Here is a 19,824-nt window from a genome sequence, read left to right as displayed (position 1 = left end):
GGGTTCAGACTTAAAATATTAAAATATTCCAATTTTCCAACTTCAAAAATGAATGTTCTCCTGATCACTTAGTCTTTACCAACCATAAGAACTAAAAAACTGCTGTCTATAGATAGCCTGCTCTCATTTGGTATTTATCTTTCCTCACGGTCACTTGGCACATTATCAAATATCCAATTGTCCTTGGCTTTATTTCTTCTGTAGTCTGATTAACTTATTTAGCAAGTGATTTGGAAAAGTCTCTCTAATCAGGTTATTTCTGTGATTGTGCAAAGAGGCTTTTCTTTGCCTGGAAACCCAAACATTCATTAATTAACAGAGAGGCCAGAAAGCAATTATCATCCATTTAGAAATAACTTTTCAAATGTACAAGTTGGCACCACCATGTAAACCAAACTCTGAAAGATGTTTGTGGCCCAATGGAAAGGTGACTTGGGAATCACAAGCCAAGAATCCAAGTCTCTGTACTGCTGCCGAATGGCTATGTGTCTTTAGGCAAGTCGTTGTACTTCCCTCATCCTCAGTTCTGTCATCTGTGGAAAGAGGGTGTTGCAGTTAAAATTCTCTTCCAACCACAGTATTTTTTAATTCTAGTAGAAAGTGGGAAGAAATTAAAATGTAGAAGCAGTGAAAAAAAAACTTGGAGAATTTATGTGTATTTATATATATATATATACACACACACACAAAAGTATATATGTATATACATTAACATATTTGTATATATATTATATATATATATATATTTATTACGATTGTGTGGTTATGTTGAACACATTAAATTCTTATGGTAATAAACAGAATTACTTTGCCCTGCCAATACTTAGGATAGAATGCCTGGCTCTGGATATAGAGAAAAACAGCTATCGTGGCATCAAAGACTGAGAGGGTTCCCATCCAATAAATCATAAGCAAATCATTACAAACACAGGGAAGATTTCCGAAGTAGAATAATTTTTGACTTTGGTGAGCCTATAGACTAGGTATAAAAAAGGGGGGGGGGATAAATTTAGGGAGCTATTCGAAGCTATGAAACCAATTACTCAATCACAATTCCACAAAGAGGGAGATCAATGGGGCTGGAGTGCTCTGGAAAGTCTCTATTCTGTAAGTGGTACTTAAATAATTCTGCTAAAGAGAGACAAAGGGAAACAAAGGAAAAGGATGATGTGCTTTTATTTTCCATTGATTTTACCCCTACCTTCCTCCACCATCAAACATCAAGGTTTTTATATGCATTGCTTCCAAGCTAGAGATGACTCAAACTCCTAGCTTTTCAGTTTTAAGTGGATTTTACAAACTTGTAGCACAGACAAAAATCTTAAAAACCATGGCTTTCAATCTCAACAGCTAAGTGTTTTGTTAAATAAGTTAGTTGTTTTAATTCAAAAAGTTTATCTCTAATTAGCAAAAGCTAAAACCCAGAGGGTCAAGGTTGAGGAAATATACATAATAATGTTCTCCTACCTCTTTTTCCAATCTCTGACCCGTTTTTGACCACTAGGAAAGAAAGAAAATATTAAAGGGAAATCATTAAGCTTAGATGCTACCCGAATCCCTGAGAAGGCCTAATGACCATCCCTGAGCCAAGTCCTAACTTCGAGGGACAGGAAAATAGAAACTTCAGAAAATTTCAGGGCAGATCCTGAACAGAAAGTGCCGTTGTTGTGTTCACAGTTTGTAACCCAATAGATGGCAAGACTGGTAGAGATATCACACATCCAACTGTCTCCTAAATGGTAGAATATCAATGTCCAGGCAGTGATCCTTTGAACAGCTTCATAGAGTCCTGCTTAACCTCAGAGCATTCCAGGGAAAGCATCTAAAAATTCATGGCCTTTCCCAACAAAGAGCTTTGTGGAAGGGCTGAGAGAACCAGTGGATTGGAAGACTTGAGGCTGGAAGGGAAACGATTCAATGTGTAGACCTGACATGGAGACCATGGTGAGACCACAGGCATCTCAGAGGATGCAGCAGAGATAGAGAGCAGCATCCATGGCCTGGCAGGATGTCACACCCCAGGGGGAATCAAAAGGATAGAGGGTGGCCATGGACCAGCTGCTCCCACTATCGCCAGTGCCAAGACCCTCTATCAACCTCTCCTAAGCCCAGACACCCCTGGAAAAGAAAAAAGGAGAAGGGAGATAGGAAGAGGCCTGTATTAACTGTGCCATTAACCAAATGAAAACTTAGTTTTAAACCAAAAGTGAGTTACCTTGAGTTGACAAGATCTACTAGCAGATGGGGACCGATAAGCTACGGTGAATTCTGTTATTTTTTTAATGGCATCGCGTAGTTTTTGTTTTTTGTTTTTTGTATACCTGGGTTTGTAGCTTGAGAAAAACGTGTATCCATTACATGTGGGTATAAGCTGGTACCCCAAGGACTCCCTGTGCTATGTCCACGGGTACTATGGGGATCTGAAAACCTACATCAGAGTCAATTTACCTCAAAGGCAGGGCCATTCTCTGCACAACAAGGCATGCAAAGAATTTATTGGAATTTTATTTTTATGGCCCTAACTCAGCCTCTGAGTTGCCAGAAGGACCAGACCCTCTTCTCTGTGAAGTGAAGCAACGCCAGTCCCCATGGTACTAACTCAGGCTATCAGAACAGAGCCTGGTCACGTTCATATGAGACCAAATCCAGAGGAAGCATGCAGGCTCCTAGCTTGCAAGAGGGGCTGATGCAGGCTTAGGACATGTAAGGAAGCCAAAGAAAGGCTAGAGGGCCGGAGAAGAAAGTTACATTGGTCTCTGGCAATGACTCCAGAGAGGAGAAGACACTGTGGGCACTTTGGTTTGGCATGCAGACCAACATTTCTGCCACTTTTAGGCAAAGAGAGCTGCTTACCCTTGGGTATGTGAGCCCACCTGAAGTTTATCCTCACTGCAGAAATAGCTGTCTGTTCTTCAGTCATCAGGCTTGAATGGGATACCCATCTACCCCTTCTGTGCCCTTTCTGGGGCAGCTGCTCTTGAGACTATTCAGAGGCCATGGGAGACAGAGGACCGTTCTCCACTCAAGTGACTGCTTCCTCTGAGAGTCTAGGACAGAGAGTGGGCACAATTTCCCTGTGTCCTTAGGTCCCCTCACCTATCAGGCTATTTTCCTTGTCCCACCTCTTGTGAGTTTAACCTCAGAAGTGGCAAGTGAGGGGGCCCTTCTCAGGTATTCCTCAGCACCTAGAATGCGTCATCATGTGGTTGGACGTTTCTCCTTGAAAGCAGACACTGAACAGTGCTATCTTTACCACTATGCCCAGTCCTATATGCTGGATCCTGAAGGCTCTAAGGCAAGTTTACAATTCAAAGCACCATCTTTTTTCTTCTTTCAAACACCTGGCTGTTGTAATTAATTGCTTCAAAGACGGCAATAGCTTTCATAGGTCTATACAAGTTTATTTAAGAACTCAAAGCTGCAAATTTACCTCTTTTTTTTTTCTATGTCATCCTACCCTGAGGGCAATGCATATAAAAGCTCTTGTTGCAACTGTAAAAGTAGAAAAAAGAGTTGAGATTCAGAAGAATTGGAAAAAGTACATAGATCAATATCAAAATGTTCTGCCTCAGTGTTAACTTCACATTTCAAAGTTTTCTATGAAATTATCACTAATGTTAGAAGAGAATAAATTTTCCTATACCCTAAGAGCTTGGGGGTATAGCGCTGGACAACCACCCCAAGTGAAAAATGTAAGAATTCTTTTAAAAATGTGTATACATATATATATATAGAGAGAGAGAGAGAGAGAGAGAGGGAATAATATTCAACATTATAGTTACATTTAATTCAATGGAAGAAAAAGTTTTCTAAATAAAATATTTAAATAAAAATGAACCCAAGAAAGATGATCCTTGTGTATCTGGCCTCATCAAGTAACCTTGTGCCCCCCATAGATATATTTTTTGGTTTAAAGACCTCAGATAGAAAAACAAAGAATTCTAGGGCATGCCTTCATGCAAAGAATTAGAAGCTTAAATCTAGAATCTGAGAGAGCTAAAATGACAGCATCAAGCCTTAAGTGTGGGAACAAAAATGAAATAGGGAAGAAAAGAGGTGAAAGGACATAAAGACGGTGAAAACATGGCATTAAAAGGAGCTAGGAAAAGTGAGTTAGGGATGTCTACGCGCTATAGCCGAAGGAAGGGAAGACAGGACTGTAGGGAGTGGTTACCAATGAAGAGCCAGTTTAAAGCATCAGCAGGGAAATGATCTGTGAAAGGAACGGGTGCTGGGTCACAGGTGAGGATAAGGGCGGGAAGCACACTTTGACATTTTTGTTCAGTGTCGAAATTTCCTCCACCTGAGATTTTTAGCACAGACTTAGGAGATGAGAATCAGCTTCCTCATTAGCTACTGGGTACAATTCATCATAACCACTATTCTGAAAGCTAATATGGTGACTAACTCTCAACCTCACAGATCCATTTTTTTAGAAATCCTAAGGATTGTTACATGAAAGATGACCAGGAATTCGGAACAAACCCAGAAAATTGGTAAAACCGGAGTAAATGATGCCTAAATTCTGAGTTCTGGAACACGAGAACTGAACACAAAGATGGTTCCTGTATAATTACTCCAAGACTCCCCTTCCCTATTCCTTCCTGTAATTAATGTGGGATGATTAAAGTCTGGTCTCTGTTCTTAGATTATCAATTATCCTGTGAAGAAGTAAAACACTTGTGCACATAGGTGACCAGACTGTCCAAAGCCTTCAAGTAGAAAACATACGAGTAGGATTCTTCTGTCGTGTTCCTTAAAAAACTTCCTGACTCTAGGCCCAAAGCATGTTGAACATTCTAGGTTTACACCACATTAGACCTCAGAGTTTAAAAGTATTAAGGATGTGAATGCTTAGTCCTTCTTGTTAAAAAAAAATTCATTGAGACATTGTCTCGGCACAGCTACGGCAATAATTTGACAAAACCAAGGAAATAATAGTAATAGTAGTAATAATCGCATTATTTCTCAGCAACCTATCCGCTCTATATTTACTGATATTCTATATTTACAAAAGACTTCAAATCACAGCCTGCCTTTAAGTTAAAGCAGATCTATACATAAAATGAAAGATTTTTACACCTATAAAATGACATTAATGTTATCTATATCCTTCTTTTCTTCTAAGCATAAGGTGAAAATTTACTAGACAATGTCACAGATCACTTCAAATGTCTTTGAATAAGGAGCCTAATAAATTAAAGGGAGAAAACTATAAAAAAATGTAAAATCTGTATTATATTCTTGGCTAGACCAGACCTTCTAAAACATAATTTGTCAGAAAAACCCTTAAAATTACGTATTCAAAGTAGTTCTCCTAAATGTACCAATGAATGAAAGCACTGAATGCATAAATGTTAAATATACAACAAGAATTCATCTAATACTCACATCTTGATGCCAAGTTTGCAACCAGTATGAAAGCTTAGCCTTGGTTCTTTCAATATTGTAAACTACAATCAAATTCTACCACACAACTTTTCCTACAACATAAAAAATCATTCTCTACCCTAGACTTTTTTTTTTTCCTAAGGCAGTTTATTTTAAGTACAAAACAAGAAGAACTTGATTAACTCCTCCCAACTCTTCCAGGGCAGTATTTGCAATAAAAAGATAAAGGTGCCAGGAGAGGAGAATAATTTATGTTCAGGTTCACTCTAGTACCAGGAAATCAAATATTTGGGGTTAATCCAAAGGAGATGTCATGCAGTCAGCAATTATAAAGAGAAACAAGCCAAAGAGGAATGTAAAGCAAGGCAGGAGAAAGGAAAGAAAGGGGGGCTCGTGAGGGACACACCACAGGCACTGAAGAAGTGGAGAAGAGGGATGACATTCTGCAGAATAAAGAAGCAGGTCCTTCTCCTTTTAAAGGCAAGAGAGCTACAGTGCTAGTTGAAGTTTCAGCCACAGTCTCTAATAGACTAACTTCTATTTCTCCGTTTCCTTTCTTCTATGAGAGAAGTCACACACACACACACACACACACACACACACACACACACACACACACACACCTCACTTTATCTTTGCATTGTGCCAGGAACAGCAAAACTGGCAGTCACATTGTTTACTACTGTAAATTCATTTATAAGTGAATTTTCCTATCAAACTTATCATCATGGGGATTCATTATAAATGGGCCCATATGCACAAAGATGATAATACTTCTAAATGGCAAGGAACTGCAGTTAGTTTCCATTCCCTTCTTATAGATGAGCACCTATCATGGGCAAGATACAAGCTGTCATAAAGTCTATTATTACATAAACACCAAAACATGTTATGGGCTGGGTAAAACAAATAATAATAGGCACTGAAAATTCTAGGCTTTAATGTATAGAACCTACTTGAACTAAACATAGAACCTACTTGTATGTATAGAGGGAGAACCTACTTGAACTAAACACTGTATAGAACCTACTTGAACTAAAACACTGGTATAAAACCTACTTGAATAGAACCTACTTGAACTAAAACACTGGTATAAAAAGTTCAAAGGAATTGGTGCAGAGAAGGGCATGCAAAGGTTAAAATTAAAGAAGCATCAAATTGTCACTGTTTTTCTGCTTCACTAAAAAAAATAGATGATGATAGATAGATAGATAGATAGATAATAGATAGATAGATAGATAGATCAGTTAGTGTTGTAGACTTAAAATATTTCTAGTGATGTATAACATTTTATTTTAAAGAAAGAGGTACTTATTATGTGCCAGGTATTATGCTAAGTGTTTTATGTATGTCAACTTAATGATTCTCATAATAGCTCTATGAAAAGGACTCTACTACTGTTTCCATTTTACAGATAAGAAAACTTGAGTCAAAGAGAAAATAAACACCTTGTTCAGTGTAACACTGCTACTAAGCAGCATAGCTGAAACTTCAACTCCAGCATTTTGACACCAGGAGCCAACTCATAACTATAATTCATGGTTATATACATAGATCCACTAAAAATATGAATTCCATCCACCAGAGAAAAATGGGAGAATCTAGGATCCAAGCTACCAGGGGATTTTAGAGTCTGCAAAGCACTGGAGGATACTGCTGCAGTATCCTACCCCTAGTTTCCCTGCCTCTCGAGCAAAGCAGCTAGGTGGACATCATTATGCTTGATACTTTCTAATGAAGGAGTTTAGAAATTTAAACCTTCATGCTTTAAATATAATTTTTCTGTGGCTGTATGAACATGAAGGGGTTCATGAAAACCAAGTCCAGAAGTGAAAGTTGTGGAAAGCAACTATAATTTTGATCCTAGTTCAGAAGCTCAATCTTTATATGTTATATGTATTTTTAGTTCTTAGATTACAATAGGCAAATTGATTAATGAATATGAGCCCCTCCCATGCCACTCTGTGCTGAAAGATGACCTTCACAGTTTCATTTCCTGTGGATATGAGAGTGTGTTGCTTACTCAAGTTCATGGCTGGTAGGGGCCTTAAAGGTCATCTTTCTTTGTGACTACAGCAAAAACTTGGAAGCAGAAAGGTCAGCCCCAATATCTTGCCATTTTCTTTTTGACAGTTGGAGACAAAGTAAGAATCAAAAAGAAATCACAGTTTGTGACCAAAGACAGAGAAACGAGACCACTGATAAAACTATATTTATATTCACTCTCACACAGGCAGCAAGAAATAAATATCCAGGGGTAATCAAAGAAAAAAAAAAAAAGAAGAAGAAGAAGAAGATTGTTGTATTTTAAGGCAATAAAAAATTTGGAGGAGGATTCTGTTTTTAAAGAAAAAACCGATACATATGGTCAAGATAAGATCTATGACTGCCCCTTTACCCAAAATAGGTTAAGGAAGGATTTCAAGTTGTGTTGTGAAACTGGTTGTGTCTTCCACACGAGTCATATCTAGAGACCCATTTTTGTCGTTTCAGTGCAAAACAAAGTGAAGAGTCTAAAATCAAACATTTGGGAGTTCAAATAAAACAAAAAGATTATAATTTCTTAACATATTTTATGGGGAAAGAGTCCACAGAAAGTACTTTATAATAATTTAATAAAAAGAATTAATGATGGTGTAGCAGATTTCAAGTGAAAGCAATTAAGTTTGGGGAGTCAGACAGGCTGAGTTCAAATGCAAGCTCTTTATCTTATGAGCCATATTTCATGGGCAATTTACCTAAATCTCTGATAGTAAATTTCCCCATCTATATAATGGACATAATAACTCTTTCTTTATAAGGCTGTTGTGAGTTTTATGTGTAACAGCGTATGTAAAATCCTTGACACTCCTTCCTTCCCTCTCTCCCCTCCTTCCTTCCCTCTCTCCCCTCCTTCCACTTTAATGAACTTTCTGAAACCAGAAATGTCCTGTGCAAAAAAACTTTCTTCCATTCAGATAAATTTCTGAACAAATTTTGCAAAACCCCAATACAACACTGTCTACCACAGTGACACTATAAAATATCCATTCCATCTTAGCAGCAACACGAATTTCACATCACATAATGTTACAAAAATTATATTTCATTTGTGACATAATTGCCATAGCATTTTTTGAAGTATAATTCATGGAAAACATTTCTGAATTTTCCTTTGTGTGGCCTGACACCCTCTCAATTCACTGAAGCCACAACTTACCATTTGAAAGAAAATTAACATGCGTGACCTGAATTTTCATTTTTTCATACCATAGGAAAGTGGAAATGAAATTCAAATCCTATAAACACTTAGATGTAAAAGAGACAAGAACTCATATGCAAACAGCTAGGCTTTTTTTAGAGGTGTATATCTGGTAAGCAGATAATTTATACCTAGAATCTAAATTTGTAAGTCTGGTTTTCAAATCAAGTAGATAAATTAAAAATACTACTTATATCAAATATATCAGCTCTTTTATAGAACAAAGTGGAGTGTAAATTTTCAAAAAAGCATGTTGCACATTGATACCCAAGGACCACAGAAGACATTCCATACTCTGCACACATGGAGCACTAATTTCTTCCTATCAGGCACTCACATCCTAAAGAAATCATCTGGTGACATGTTATCATTTGGGTTTCAACTATGTCTATTTTGTGAGTTAATGGTAAAGGAATAATGCTTGTACTTCCATAAACTTTACCAAAGCCTTTGGGTTTTTAGAGAAAGTTTTAGGAGCAATCTCATCAAAAACAACACTACTTTGTAGAAATCCCTATACAAGCAGAAATTTGTCACTCAAAGATCTTATCTTGGCTGGAAGAAATGACAGCAAATTATGTCTTATTACACCATTTATATATTGTGCATGTGAGCAGACATAGTGTAATTGTAATAGATATATATGCATATATATGCCATCTGCATATGCATAACATTTTATAATCATAATTCCATTTTTGTTTTGTATTATGCCATCGTCTTTGCTGTGCAGTTCAGTACCATATTATTTTCATTTCAACCACAGCTGCATCATTGCTGCTGCCAGATCTCTCTGTTTTTTTGGAGAAAATATACAATTTAAAATTGTTTTTTTTTTCTTTTTTTTTATCAGAAAGGAAAGTCATCAAGAATTAGATTTTATTTTAGGAACAAAGTAAGGTTTCATGGGAGAAAAAAACAAAGCCTTGGTGTAGAGAAGGTTTGTTCATTTTCTATAGCATTACTGAAGTGTCCGTATGCCTTGATAATCCTATCAATGTTTGGATCATCTCACTGGGGGAAATGACTTAATTTAACTCTATTTTGGTGTCTCCGCAAAGGTAAGTTGTCTATTTTGAGAGCCTACCTGGGTAGTTTTATGCTACTTCATTTGTGAATAAAACCCCAAAGTTTGCCCAGCTGACTTGTCGAATCAGTTTCCACGAGTAGAAAAGGTGGGGGGGGGGGGCCAGTGGGTGGAGGAGGAGGTGTGGGAACCGGCTGGGGATTTACCTGTGGCACAGTTGTCTTAGACCAATATCTCATAATCATAAAAACCTAGGCAAGAGACAGATCAACGAACCACGGAGATGATTAAACTGATGCTCTATTATTTCATGTTCTCTAGTGTCTCTCTTTCAATGCCATCATGGAAGAACTGGGACTCTCACTCAAAAATCAGAAAAAGTTAAAGAAAAAGTCGAGAACTAAGGGGAAATCTTCCTTCACAAGTATCCTTACTTGTCATCAAAGACGAACTCAGAGAAAAGAGAGTGTGGCGTGAGCCAGGAAAACACCTGTAGGAAGCTTTCAGGAAGAAAAACACATGCTTGCTACAGGTTTTTGGAGAAAAGATTTCTGACAACTGTGCTATGTGTTTCCATATATCTATATACATAACTCGGATTATGCATACAGATATAAGAAATACAAAAGTTTCAAAAGCTCACATAGACCAAGATTACTTGGGAAGCAGCACGGATTCTTTTGAAATGAATTTGTATGTTCACTTATTTCACCTTTTCTCTTTCATCCCAATAAATTGCTGTGTGTTCTTTCTAAATAATAATAAAACAACAGGGTTTTTTTTCCAGAATAAGTTTGAGTGTTGGTTTGTTCCCCATTACTTGCTCTTATTCACAATGTTTGGTTTCCAAGTGTCATCAGCTGTCTACTTTGCTATTTTGATGAATCCTCTTACTTTCTCAGCCTGACAGAACCATTTCTGACTGAGTTAAAAAAATTCTTTTAGTTTATACCAAATACCTAGTGATTATAGTAAAATGAAACCATTCATCTTTGTGTTTTAAAATCTAATTTTATAAATAGTTTAACTGGTACTTGGAACATCTGTGAATATAAAAGGATGCTAAAGAGGGAAAATTCATTCAAAAAGATAAAAGTGTCCACCACATTTGAGGCACCATTCTAGGTTCTCGGGATCCCACGGTAAGGAAGAGGGATGTGGTCCCTGCCCTCGCATATATTATAATAAAATGAAAAAAAAAAAAATTCTATTACCCAAAGCAGGATTAAGCACTTCCTCAATGGAGGTCAGAAGCTGCGGAAACATGCAGTAGTATTGAACCTGGGATGGGACAAGGAAGTCTTCCTGGAGGAAGGTACAGCTAAGATCTGAAGGAGGGTGAGTTAATCTAGTGCAGAGAGAGACATCAGATGGAGAAGGCAAGCATTCCAGTTGAGGAAGTAGTGTATTCTAAGGCACTGCAATAAGAGAGAAATAGGGCTAGAATGACAGAGAAAAAAGGAGTTTGGTAGCTAAAATGCATGGAGGTACAATGGGGTTAAGCAGTTAACAACCACTCTGGCTGAGAATAAAGAATTGATAGAAAGAAGACTGAGAGGAGGAGAAGTGAGAGGTTCCCTTGCTCAGTAACTCAGAGGAAGGATATTGTAGCCTGGGCCAGCAGAGTACCAGAGAGACCGCTACATGACAGAGGTAACTTAGAGGCACAAGTCACACAGCCAGAGATTTAGAAAGTGGTCATGAGGGAAAGAAGAGGGGGTTCAAGGAAAACACCAGGATTTGGGTGTGGAGGAATGGGTGTGGAGGAAGGAATGCTTAGCTGGGGAGCTGAGGTATTGGGAAAAAACAATGGGGAAGGAGCAGGCATTGGATCAATATTTCATATATTTAAATCCCATTAGTTTCTGTAGGATTATTTTACAACTAAAAGAAACGTTTAATCTAGTCCCTCTAGAGTTTAAGTACAAAAATAGTTCCAGACATAAAATGGAAAAAAAAAAATGGCCTTTAAAATAGCAGTAACAGATACTGGACAGATATTTTTCAGTGATTGTGATCAACACTCAGATTTAGGATCAATTCGAGTTTTATTAACAACAAATAGGAGACAATGTAGCTCATAAAACTGCATTAAGATGCTTATATTTAAAAATTACAAATAGAAATATGATGAATCCAACTAGCTGAAAATGAACTAGAATGATATGAAAATATGACAGGGCAAATATGCTGTTTATTCAGTTCATTAAAAATTATACCAAAGGAATTCTATTTTACATTTTCTAATTTAACAGTACAATATTTTCTCTCATTTCAGGAAATATTACAGTGCTATATCCTTTCACATACAGTTATAGTAATTTGTGAGAAAAAAAGTATATCAACTTCTAATATGTAAAGTGTGTGTGTCAATCTGGCTTCTAGGTATTTTAAAGCCCATTAACCACTTTCCTCTTCACTTATCGATAGCTGAATTTTTATTCAAGGCATAATATACTGAACTATGCAAAATTGCAGAACAGGGCTTTTTTATATTAATTACTAAATGTAAGATATAATCACCTTCCTTTCCCCCCAATATTTTTATTCTGAAAGCTCATTTGATGTGTACACATGGGCATATGTTTCTGTGTGTGTCTGTGTGTGGTGGGGTGAAGAACAGAGTAAGCTAATGAGTTCAGAGGAGAGAAAAAGAAGAAACTACAGAATATCTGGAACCTGGTCCAGAAAAAATCCCTGAGATCAACTATTAATCTTTGCGATTTTCATCCCTTCCTCTAAAGAACAGTGACTCATACACAGTTATGTAGAAATCAATGGCAAAGTTAATTAAAAACTGGATCTAACATTTCTTCCTTCAGCAATTTCTTGATGTTAATAGGAAAAGATGGCTCAGGTGAAATATTCAAGAAGAGAAAGGGAAGTCAGTGTTGATTGAAATACGATGTTCACAGTTAAAATTTATTTTCCTTTCAAGTTTCAAATCTGAGCCTTTCTTGTCTTCAGTGTAGAGAAAATGGAAGAGAAACTATTCACTACTTGCATTGGCCCCATGGAGTTGCTGATACATATGGGGCTCAGAGTTTTCCATTCTTAGTCTAGAAGATGCTGGAGAGAGACAGAAATAAGAAGGAAGTAGGTTAAAGAAAACTAGGTGAAGATAAACTATATTTGATCAGCATTCTTTTTTCTATCTCAGCAGTTACTGCTTTAGTTTAACTCTTTGCCTGACCTAAAAGGACTAAATAGGTTCTTAGTTAAGAAGCTCCTGTGATTGTTGTTTTAAAGGAGGAATACAATTAAGAGTGCCTATTCTGAGAAAGGTATCCCTAAGAGCTATATATGCAGTGTGATTTTTAAAGAAACATAAAGTCTATCAGTTCCAAAATGTAGAGCCCACCAGAGTCTCTCCAACATCAGAGGATCCAATGCATCAGGTAACAAACTGGCTCAAATTACAGTCTACTTGCTCGAGTCATTTATTAGTTGGATCCTCCAGCTTACAGCAATGAGAGGACAGGCATTCACTGACGAAGGAGAGGACAGGCATTCACTGTCAGAATTGCACAGGGTTAGGGTGAGTAAGCCATTCCACCTAAGGTAATGGAGTGCTTAGAGAAGATGTCTATTGGGGTGGGGAAGAGGTGGTAAAAGGTGAGGCTGGGACTTCAAAGGCACGCTCAGTTCTCAGGTTTGTTCAGGTCTAGTCCTGTATATGGAGGGAAACTTTTTTCCAGTCATATTTTTTTAAATAATGACCATGTAGAAGAAAGAAGCAGGACAAAATAGGAACAGTAAATCCTCCAGAGTGGAGACATATATACTACATTTACAAGTAGTAACTCAAGGTCCCATAAGCCTTGGGAGTGAAATGACCATCTTGACGTGCTGATGTTTAGAAATCCAGAAACAGGCTGGCTTTGCAGGTGAGTGTCCTCATAGTAAGTCACAGGCTCACCAGAGAGACTTGCTTTTAAGCTTTGTCCATAAGATACCCAATTAAAGAAGTTACTCCATTTTTACACAGCCTAGTAGGTTAACTGAGACACCAAAATGGATTCGTGGGCATGTATTGTCTGGTTTGTTTGTTTATTTACATTCATATCCTTCTTCCTTCCTTCCACCCCTCATTTCCTATCCCTTTTTCTTCATTAGTAGAGTGCCTAGACATCCTAGTTTGCCCTGAATGGTTCTGCATTAAGCCTGAAATTGTGAAGTCCTGTAATTTAGGCTCCCCCTGCCCTTCACACGAGTATCTTAATTTGGACAATAAGTCCTAGGACCTTTTGCTCATTGGTCTCAAGCTTCCTCTTCTTGACAGCCACACAGTTTCACTAACAAAGCTGAAACCTCTACTGATGTTAAAAAGGAGCCTCATCCAAAGGAGCCAACAGAAGGCAAGGGACAACTACCCTCTATCAAAGTAATCCAGGATGACCTGGAAGGAGTCAGATTGACTTTGACATTTCATTTGGATATTATGAGAAAAATTTTACACATATAGATATATGGCAATATAGATATAGATAGATGATGATAGATGATAGATACATAGATGATAGATAGATAGATAGATAGATAGATAGATAGATAGATAGATAGATAGATAGATAGATAGATAGATGATAGATAGATAGATGGATGATAGATAGACACATAGATAGATAGATAAAGATAGATAGATGGATCCCATTGTTTTAGTCTGACCTGGGCTATGCTCTCAGTAAATGTCAAGGTCATGTCATCAGACGTTAATGATTGTAATAGCAGCTATCATTTAACAAGGATGAGCTAAATCCAGGTACATTGTATGTACTTCACAACATTTGCTCATGTAATAGTCACAGTAACCCTGAAGGAAATATTTTTTACCAAGTTAAAAACAGAAATTCAGAGAAGTTAAATATCTTGCCCAAAGTCACTTAACCATGAAGTGGCAAACAGTGCAGCATAACCCTGCTCCATCAGCGCAACCACAGTGGTTCTTTCCTAACTTTTTGGAGGCTAAGTACCATTGACCAAATTCAGCCTTTGTCCCAAGCATACATGATCTCATAGCATCCTCTCAACAGCCTTACAAAGTTATACTCTCCCATCACAAAAAAAGGAAACTGTAAGAAAAAAGGTTAAGTAGCTCCCCAAAGTCAGACTGCCGGTTGTTTAAAGAACCAAAATTCTAACTTCAATCTCTCAGAGTCCAGAGGCTCTTAACCATGGCACTATACAATCTTATCTTTTTGTTTTAATGCAAACCTTGACTGAATTTTTAAAGAACTATCCATGGGGCAATTTTTAAAGAACCATCATTTAATAGAACAGATAAAGAATTTCCTCTACCTATCAATGTTTGGTATTGCTGTTTCCTAGAAGCAATATTTAAGCATTCTAACACTTCTAACACATTCTAACATTCTAACAAAATGAACTCTCCACCAAATCTGTGAATTAGTTGCATTACAGATTTGAAACTACTCTTTGAACACTTCTCATTCATAAGGTAAGTCATTCAAATCATAATAAAAACATATGAATGGCATGATATGATAATTACTGTATATTAAGGCTCATCATGTTTCCAGTAATCTCAAAGGACACCATTAGATTGTAAATTCCCAGGTGATTGTAAATTTCTAGAATGAATGAGAATATTTCTTTGAAATATCAATCACTCTATAGAGGTTTTTTAGCCTCTTGCATATAGCAAGTAATAAACAAAGTCTTCCTGAATAATGAATGACAATCTTTGGAGCAAGTTTTGAGGAAGATATAGTCCTTGCCTTTGAGAATATTGGAATTGAGTAGGTCAAATTTCAAAGGTGAAATTTTGTTGGGACACTTGATTTTTAAAGACTATAATTGCAAATGTCATTGAGTTTTCTAGGATTTGCATTCCTATCTACCCACAAGGAATACATGCTGGCAACTTCTTCAGTAAGAGACCAAAAAATATAACAATCTCAGAAAACACACACAAGATAAAGATTTTCAAGTAACCAACATAAGAGAGAATTTTAAATGCGTCAATAATGTCTTCAGTACTTTTATATCTGCCATTAAGCTACTTCCAGACTGCCTCTGAAGTTGCAGGCTGCTTTTTCTTGTCTTCATGATGAATTCTGTACCAGAGCAGCAAATTTAAATGAGACCATTTTTAATAAAGCCCTGCCAAGATTTAAAAGTAATTTAGTGGCATTAAGCATAATAAGCCAAATTATAATGATGAAAGAAACATTTTCATTAAAGCTTTAAAAAATGACACTCTGAACTCCAATGTAGGGATGGAATTGAGTCTACATTGTCTCAAGGGAAACAAGGTAACAAATGACAGCTAGAATTTTAAGCTCATCATAACAAATATATAATTAGTTTTGACCTTTTCACAACATTCCAACAAATAGAGTGATTCATAAGCATGCAGGTTGCAAATGAAATAAATTGCAAGGGTATCTTTCCCTGAAATGTTAAATAATCTCATCGTAGATTTCCGGGATGATTTCCTTCTGACTTCCTCTGGAAAATAATGCTATTAGCAGACGCACGCCAGGATAATTTCATCGACCCAGAGCCAACCAACAACTACAACTTGCGTGTGGATCATGTCTTCCTGTTTATGTGGAAACTTTTTATTGCCTCCTCTCTCTCACCACTTCCGTCTCTCCAAATCCAAACCTGACTTAAAGACTCAGGTCAGATGCCACTGATTACAGCAGTTCTTTGGTATCGCCAGGAGATTGTTTCCAGGAGCTGCAGCACGTACCAAAATCCACAGATGCTCAAGTCCCTTCTGCAAAATGGCAAAGTACAATGAACACAGTTGACCCTCCATATCCGTCAGTTTCACATCCGCAGATTCAACCAACCACAGAGTGAAATTTCCAGATGCAAAACATACATATACAGAGGGCCAGGCTAATTCTGTACTTGAAACTTTCCCTAATTTCTTTCTGTCTCTCTCCAGTGACCTTTATCTGCACTCAATCACTTTGACCTTAAAATTATTTCGTCCATGTTGGTAACTTGTGCCGCATTTTATTTTCCCCCTATTATCAGCCTCTCCACCACCGCTCCTAAGGACTGGCTCACACAGTGCAGGATGTTAGCCCTATTAAATGTGTAAATGAATCCAACCGAGGCCATGAAATTACCCCCAAAATATAAAACTTTACTCATCTCCTCCATTCTTAAGCTTTCTTGGAAAGAACTTGGATTCATATTTTCCCTCCTTACCTACCCCTTTATGTTTTCCAGATCTTATTTTTCTCCCCAAAGATATAAAAAAATATTGCAAGTTCCCAGAAACTCACAAAGTAAATCAGATCTTTCAAACAAGGGTCCATATTGAAGAGATTCTTCCTGGATATAAATGTCTGCATTTGCCTTGGCAATCTCAGAAGTCATTTGTAATTTAAAAGACACAAGTGTAACCCAGACCCTAAAAAAATATAACATGCTAGCAAAGGAGATTATACACCCACAAAATGTATTAATTCAAAAATTTAAGACTAATAGACTAAAAGGAAGGAAGGGAAGAAGGAAGGGAGAGGAGGAGGAAGGGTTCCTGGGTTCAGCTAAACAGCAACTACCTTCACATTTATAAAAATGCTAGACTGGGGATGTGGAGATGGGAGGTTCTATTCCTCTACAGAGGAAGTAGGAAAGAGGGCCTTATGCTATAACCTAAGAGAGGTAGGTTGTAACTGAGTTGGACACTCCTGACAATAATAGTAAAATGCTAACATCAATTATCAAAGGATTACAGGGGTTCTAATTTGTCTGAGATAGTTGATATTGTGCTTATTTAAAGTAGAAAGATGGGCTATGAGATGGACCAAACACCTAGCCAGTTTTATTGCTCTATGTGGCATTAAAAGCTGTTTAAATTTTATCAAATGTGATTGTTCTTTTTACCCCTGAATTAGCAATGAGTGCTGAAACTTCTAACAAATGCCACAGAACATGCAGCCAGGTACACATTCAGGTCTCATTAACAATCACTCCAATCGTGCTCTCACTGACCTTTCCTGCTCTTCAACCTATGAAAACAGAGGTCTACAAAGGGTAAAGTGTGAGAGACTTTTCAGATTATCCACCTCGAAAAGTGGTACTTTTTCCTTATGAGGGAGAGGTGTGCTCCCTACCACCATCACCAATCGCATGAAGACAGGCATTTCACTCCCCCACCAAATACTTCTGCAGGTGACTTCCTCAGATGACCCCATGCCCATCTGAACAGATGAAGTAGAAGATTACAGAGGAGATGGCCTTTGAACTTGCTACTCTTTAGTATGGGGACACACCAGAGCAGTTTTGTGATTTACACAGAATGAACAGCTGAATCAGAGAAAGAGCTGGTCCTCATCATGAGTATTTTCTCTCAAACTATCATTTTTAAGACATTATTCTTCACTTCAGATCTTTCAAAGGTTACTTTGTTACCTTTAATCACAGCATCAATAGAATCCACGGTGGCATTTTCTACCTCACATTTGTTCCAGGGTCTAGAATATGGCCCTAAGACAATGGGTTGGGCTTTCTTGAGCTGTGTCCTAAAATTTTCATTCCAAATCACATTGCTTTTGTAGTTTAAAATTATTTATTTAGCTATGAATCATGAAAAGATGGCAATATTAAGTCGAAGTAAAAGGATTTCTTTTTACTGACAGTATAATTAGGACATTAGAGAGTTTTAGTGATAACAGGGGGAAAGGTGGAATCAATTTATGATCAGAATATTAAAACTCTGTTTTGCTACAGATAAGATTTGGTGTCAGTTTTCTGGGTGGCTATCTAAAAGAGGTCCAAGATCATCAGTTCAGCTTTTATTGGTGGTCCTCTGAGCATCTTTAGAGGAACTGGATAGGAGATGATTCAGAAGCTGGTTGGTGAACCACAGAAGGGCTGTTGATCCTTAGGTGGGATTTTTGCCTTTATTCCTCCCAACAGAATTTTTACTTTAAGTTTGGCTAGATCCATCCAGTTTCCTTTCAGGGACCCAAGATGATTCTTGAATCTTGGTTTTATTCTTTCATTTACTCATTGTTTACCTTTGGGTAAATCATAAACTTTTCTCACCTAAGGGTCAAATCAGGAACCCCCTGGCACTGTCCATTGGGGCAATGAAGGCAGTTTCATGAGGGCCTATTTCCTGAGTAGTGGGCAGAGCTAGAGGTGGCAACAATGGGGAGCTGTTACCACCCCCAAGTCTAAAGGACCAGTTACCAGAATCTGTAGACTCCCTTAAAAGGTCATCCAACAGGAGCTGTGGCCTTCAGGGTAGAAATGCATTCATTGTAAACCTGAGGTCCAGATAGAGTGGAGCCAGTGGAACCACGATTACACTATTTCAAGATTCTGATTTTCTGATGGCCTTATATTGGCTCAATCCAGCCAGAACCCATGTTTGATCCATGAGTCATGAGAATCCAGTGATTCTGACTCCAAATATCACTTCCTAAACTAGAGAGCAAGCTGAAAAATGGACGTGGAGGTGCCAAGAGAGACTTCCCAGCACAATATTTTTCTTCTATATTAAGATTTATATGAATCAATAAGTAATAATTACCTTTCAAAGCTGGAGGATTATTAGGCATTTCAAAGTGAAATCCAAGGTCTCCTGAAATACACTTTAACTCATGCAGACACCTGATATCATAAGTTGCTTCTGGGAGAGAAAAAAAGAGTGGAATAAGCTCAGTATAGGGAATTCTAGAAGGTGAATGAGGCAACCATATTCAAGGTGCAGAATTGGAGTTAGACTGACCTGGGGTGAGTCTCTCCTGGGCCACTTACTACATGTGTAAACTTGAGTAAATTACTTCACTTCTCCCTAGACCTCAGTTTCCTCATGTCAACAGTGTGACTGTTAAGAGTATGTACATAATGCTTGAGCCAAAGTATTATTATTATTATTATTGGTGTTATTATTATTAAAGTCTAAAGTTAAGATTGAGAGATAGAAACTCTTTGTCTCCTGTTACCATTTTGTGCTTAAAGTCTATTTTGCTAGATATAAATATAGTTACTCTTGCTCTCTTTTGGTTTCCACTTGCAGGAAATATCTTTTTTCATCCCATCACTTTGGGCCTATGTATGTCTTTAAAGCTGAAGTGAGTCTCTTGTAGACAGAATGTAGCTGGGTCTTACCATTTATAATTTAGAGTAATTATTGATACGTAAGGACTTATAATGCCATCTATTGTTTTCT

At 37.4% G+C, this 19,824-nt stretch overlaps 1 protein-coding gene across 6 annotated transcripts in view; it reads left to right on the top strand.

Annotated features, from left to right (window-relative positions):
* GRIK1 (glutamate ionotropic receptor kainate type subunit 1) overlaps positions 1-19,575 on the top strand; it is a 428,591-nt gene extending 409,016 nt beyond the window's left edge. For 3 of the 6 annotated variants that reach the window (XM_082460382.1, XM_082460380.1, XM_082460385.1), the window contains one exon: positions 9,981-19,575. In XM_082460382.1, the coding sequence (XP_082316508.1) occupies positions 9,981-10,136 (156 nt within the window). In that variant the 3' untranslated portion in view covers positions 10,137-19,575. Of the gene's footprint in view, positions 1-9,485; positions 9,573-9,980 lie in introns of all 6 variants that reach the window. The other 3 variants (XM_082460384.1, XM_082460383.1, XM_082460388.1) reach the window with 2 other exon arrangements.
* The last annotated feature ends 249 nt before the right edge of the window (positions 19,576-19,824 follow it).

The sequence above is a fragment of the Balaenoptera physalus genome (assembly GCF_965194825.1).
Source record: "Balaenoptera physalus genome assembly, chromosome: 4".
NCBI lineage: Eukaryota > Metazoa > Chordata > Mammalia > Artiodactyla > Balaenopteridae > Balaenoptera > Balaenoptera physalus.
This window is presented reverse-complemented; position numbering and strand designations above follow the sequence as displayed.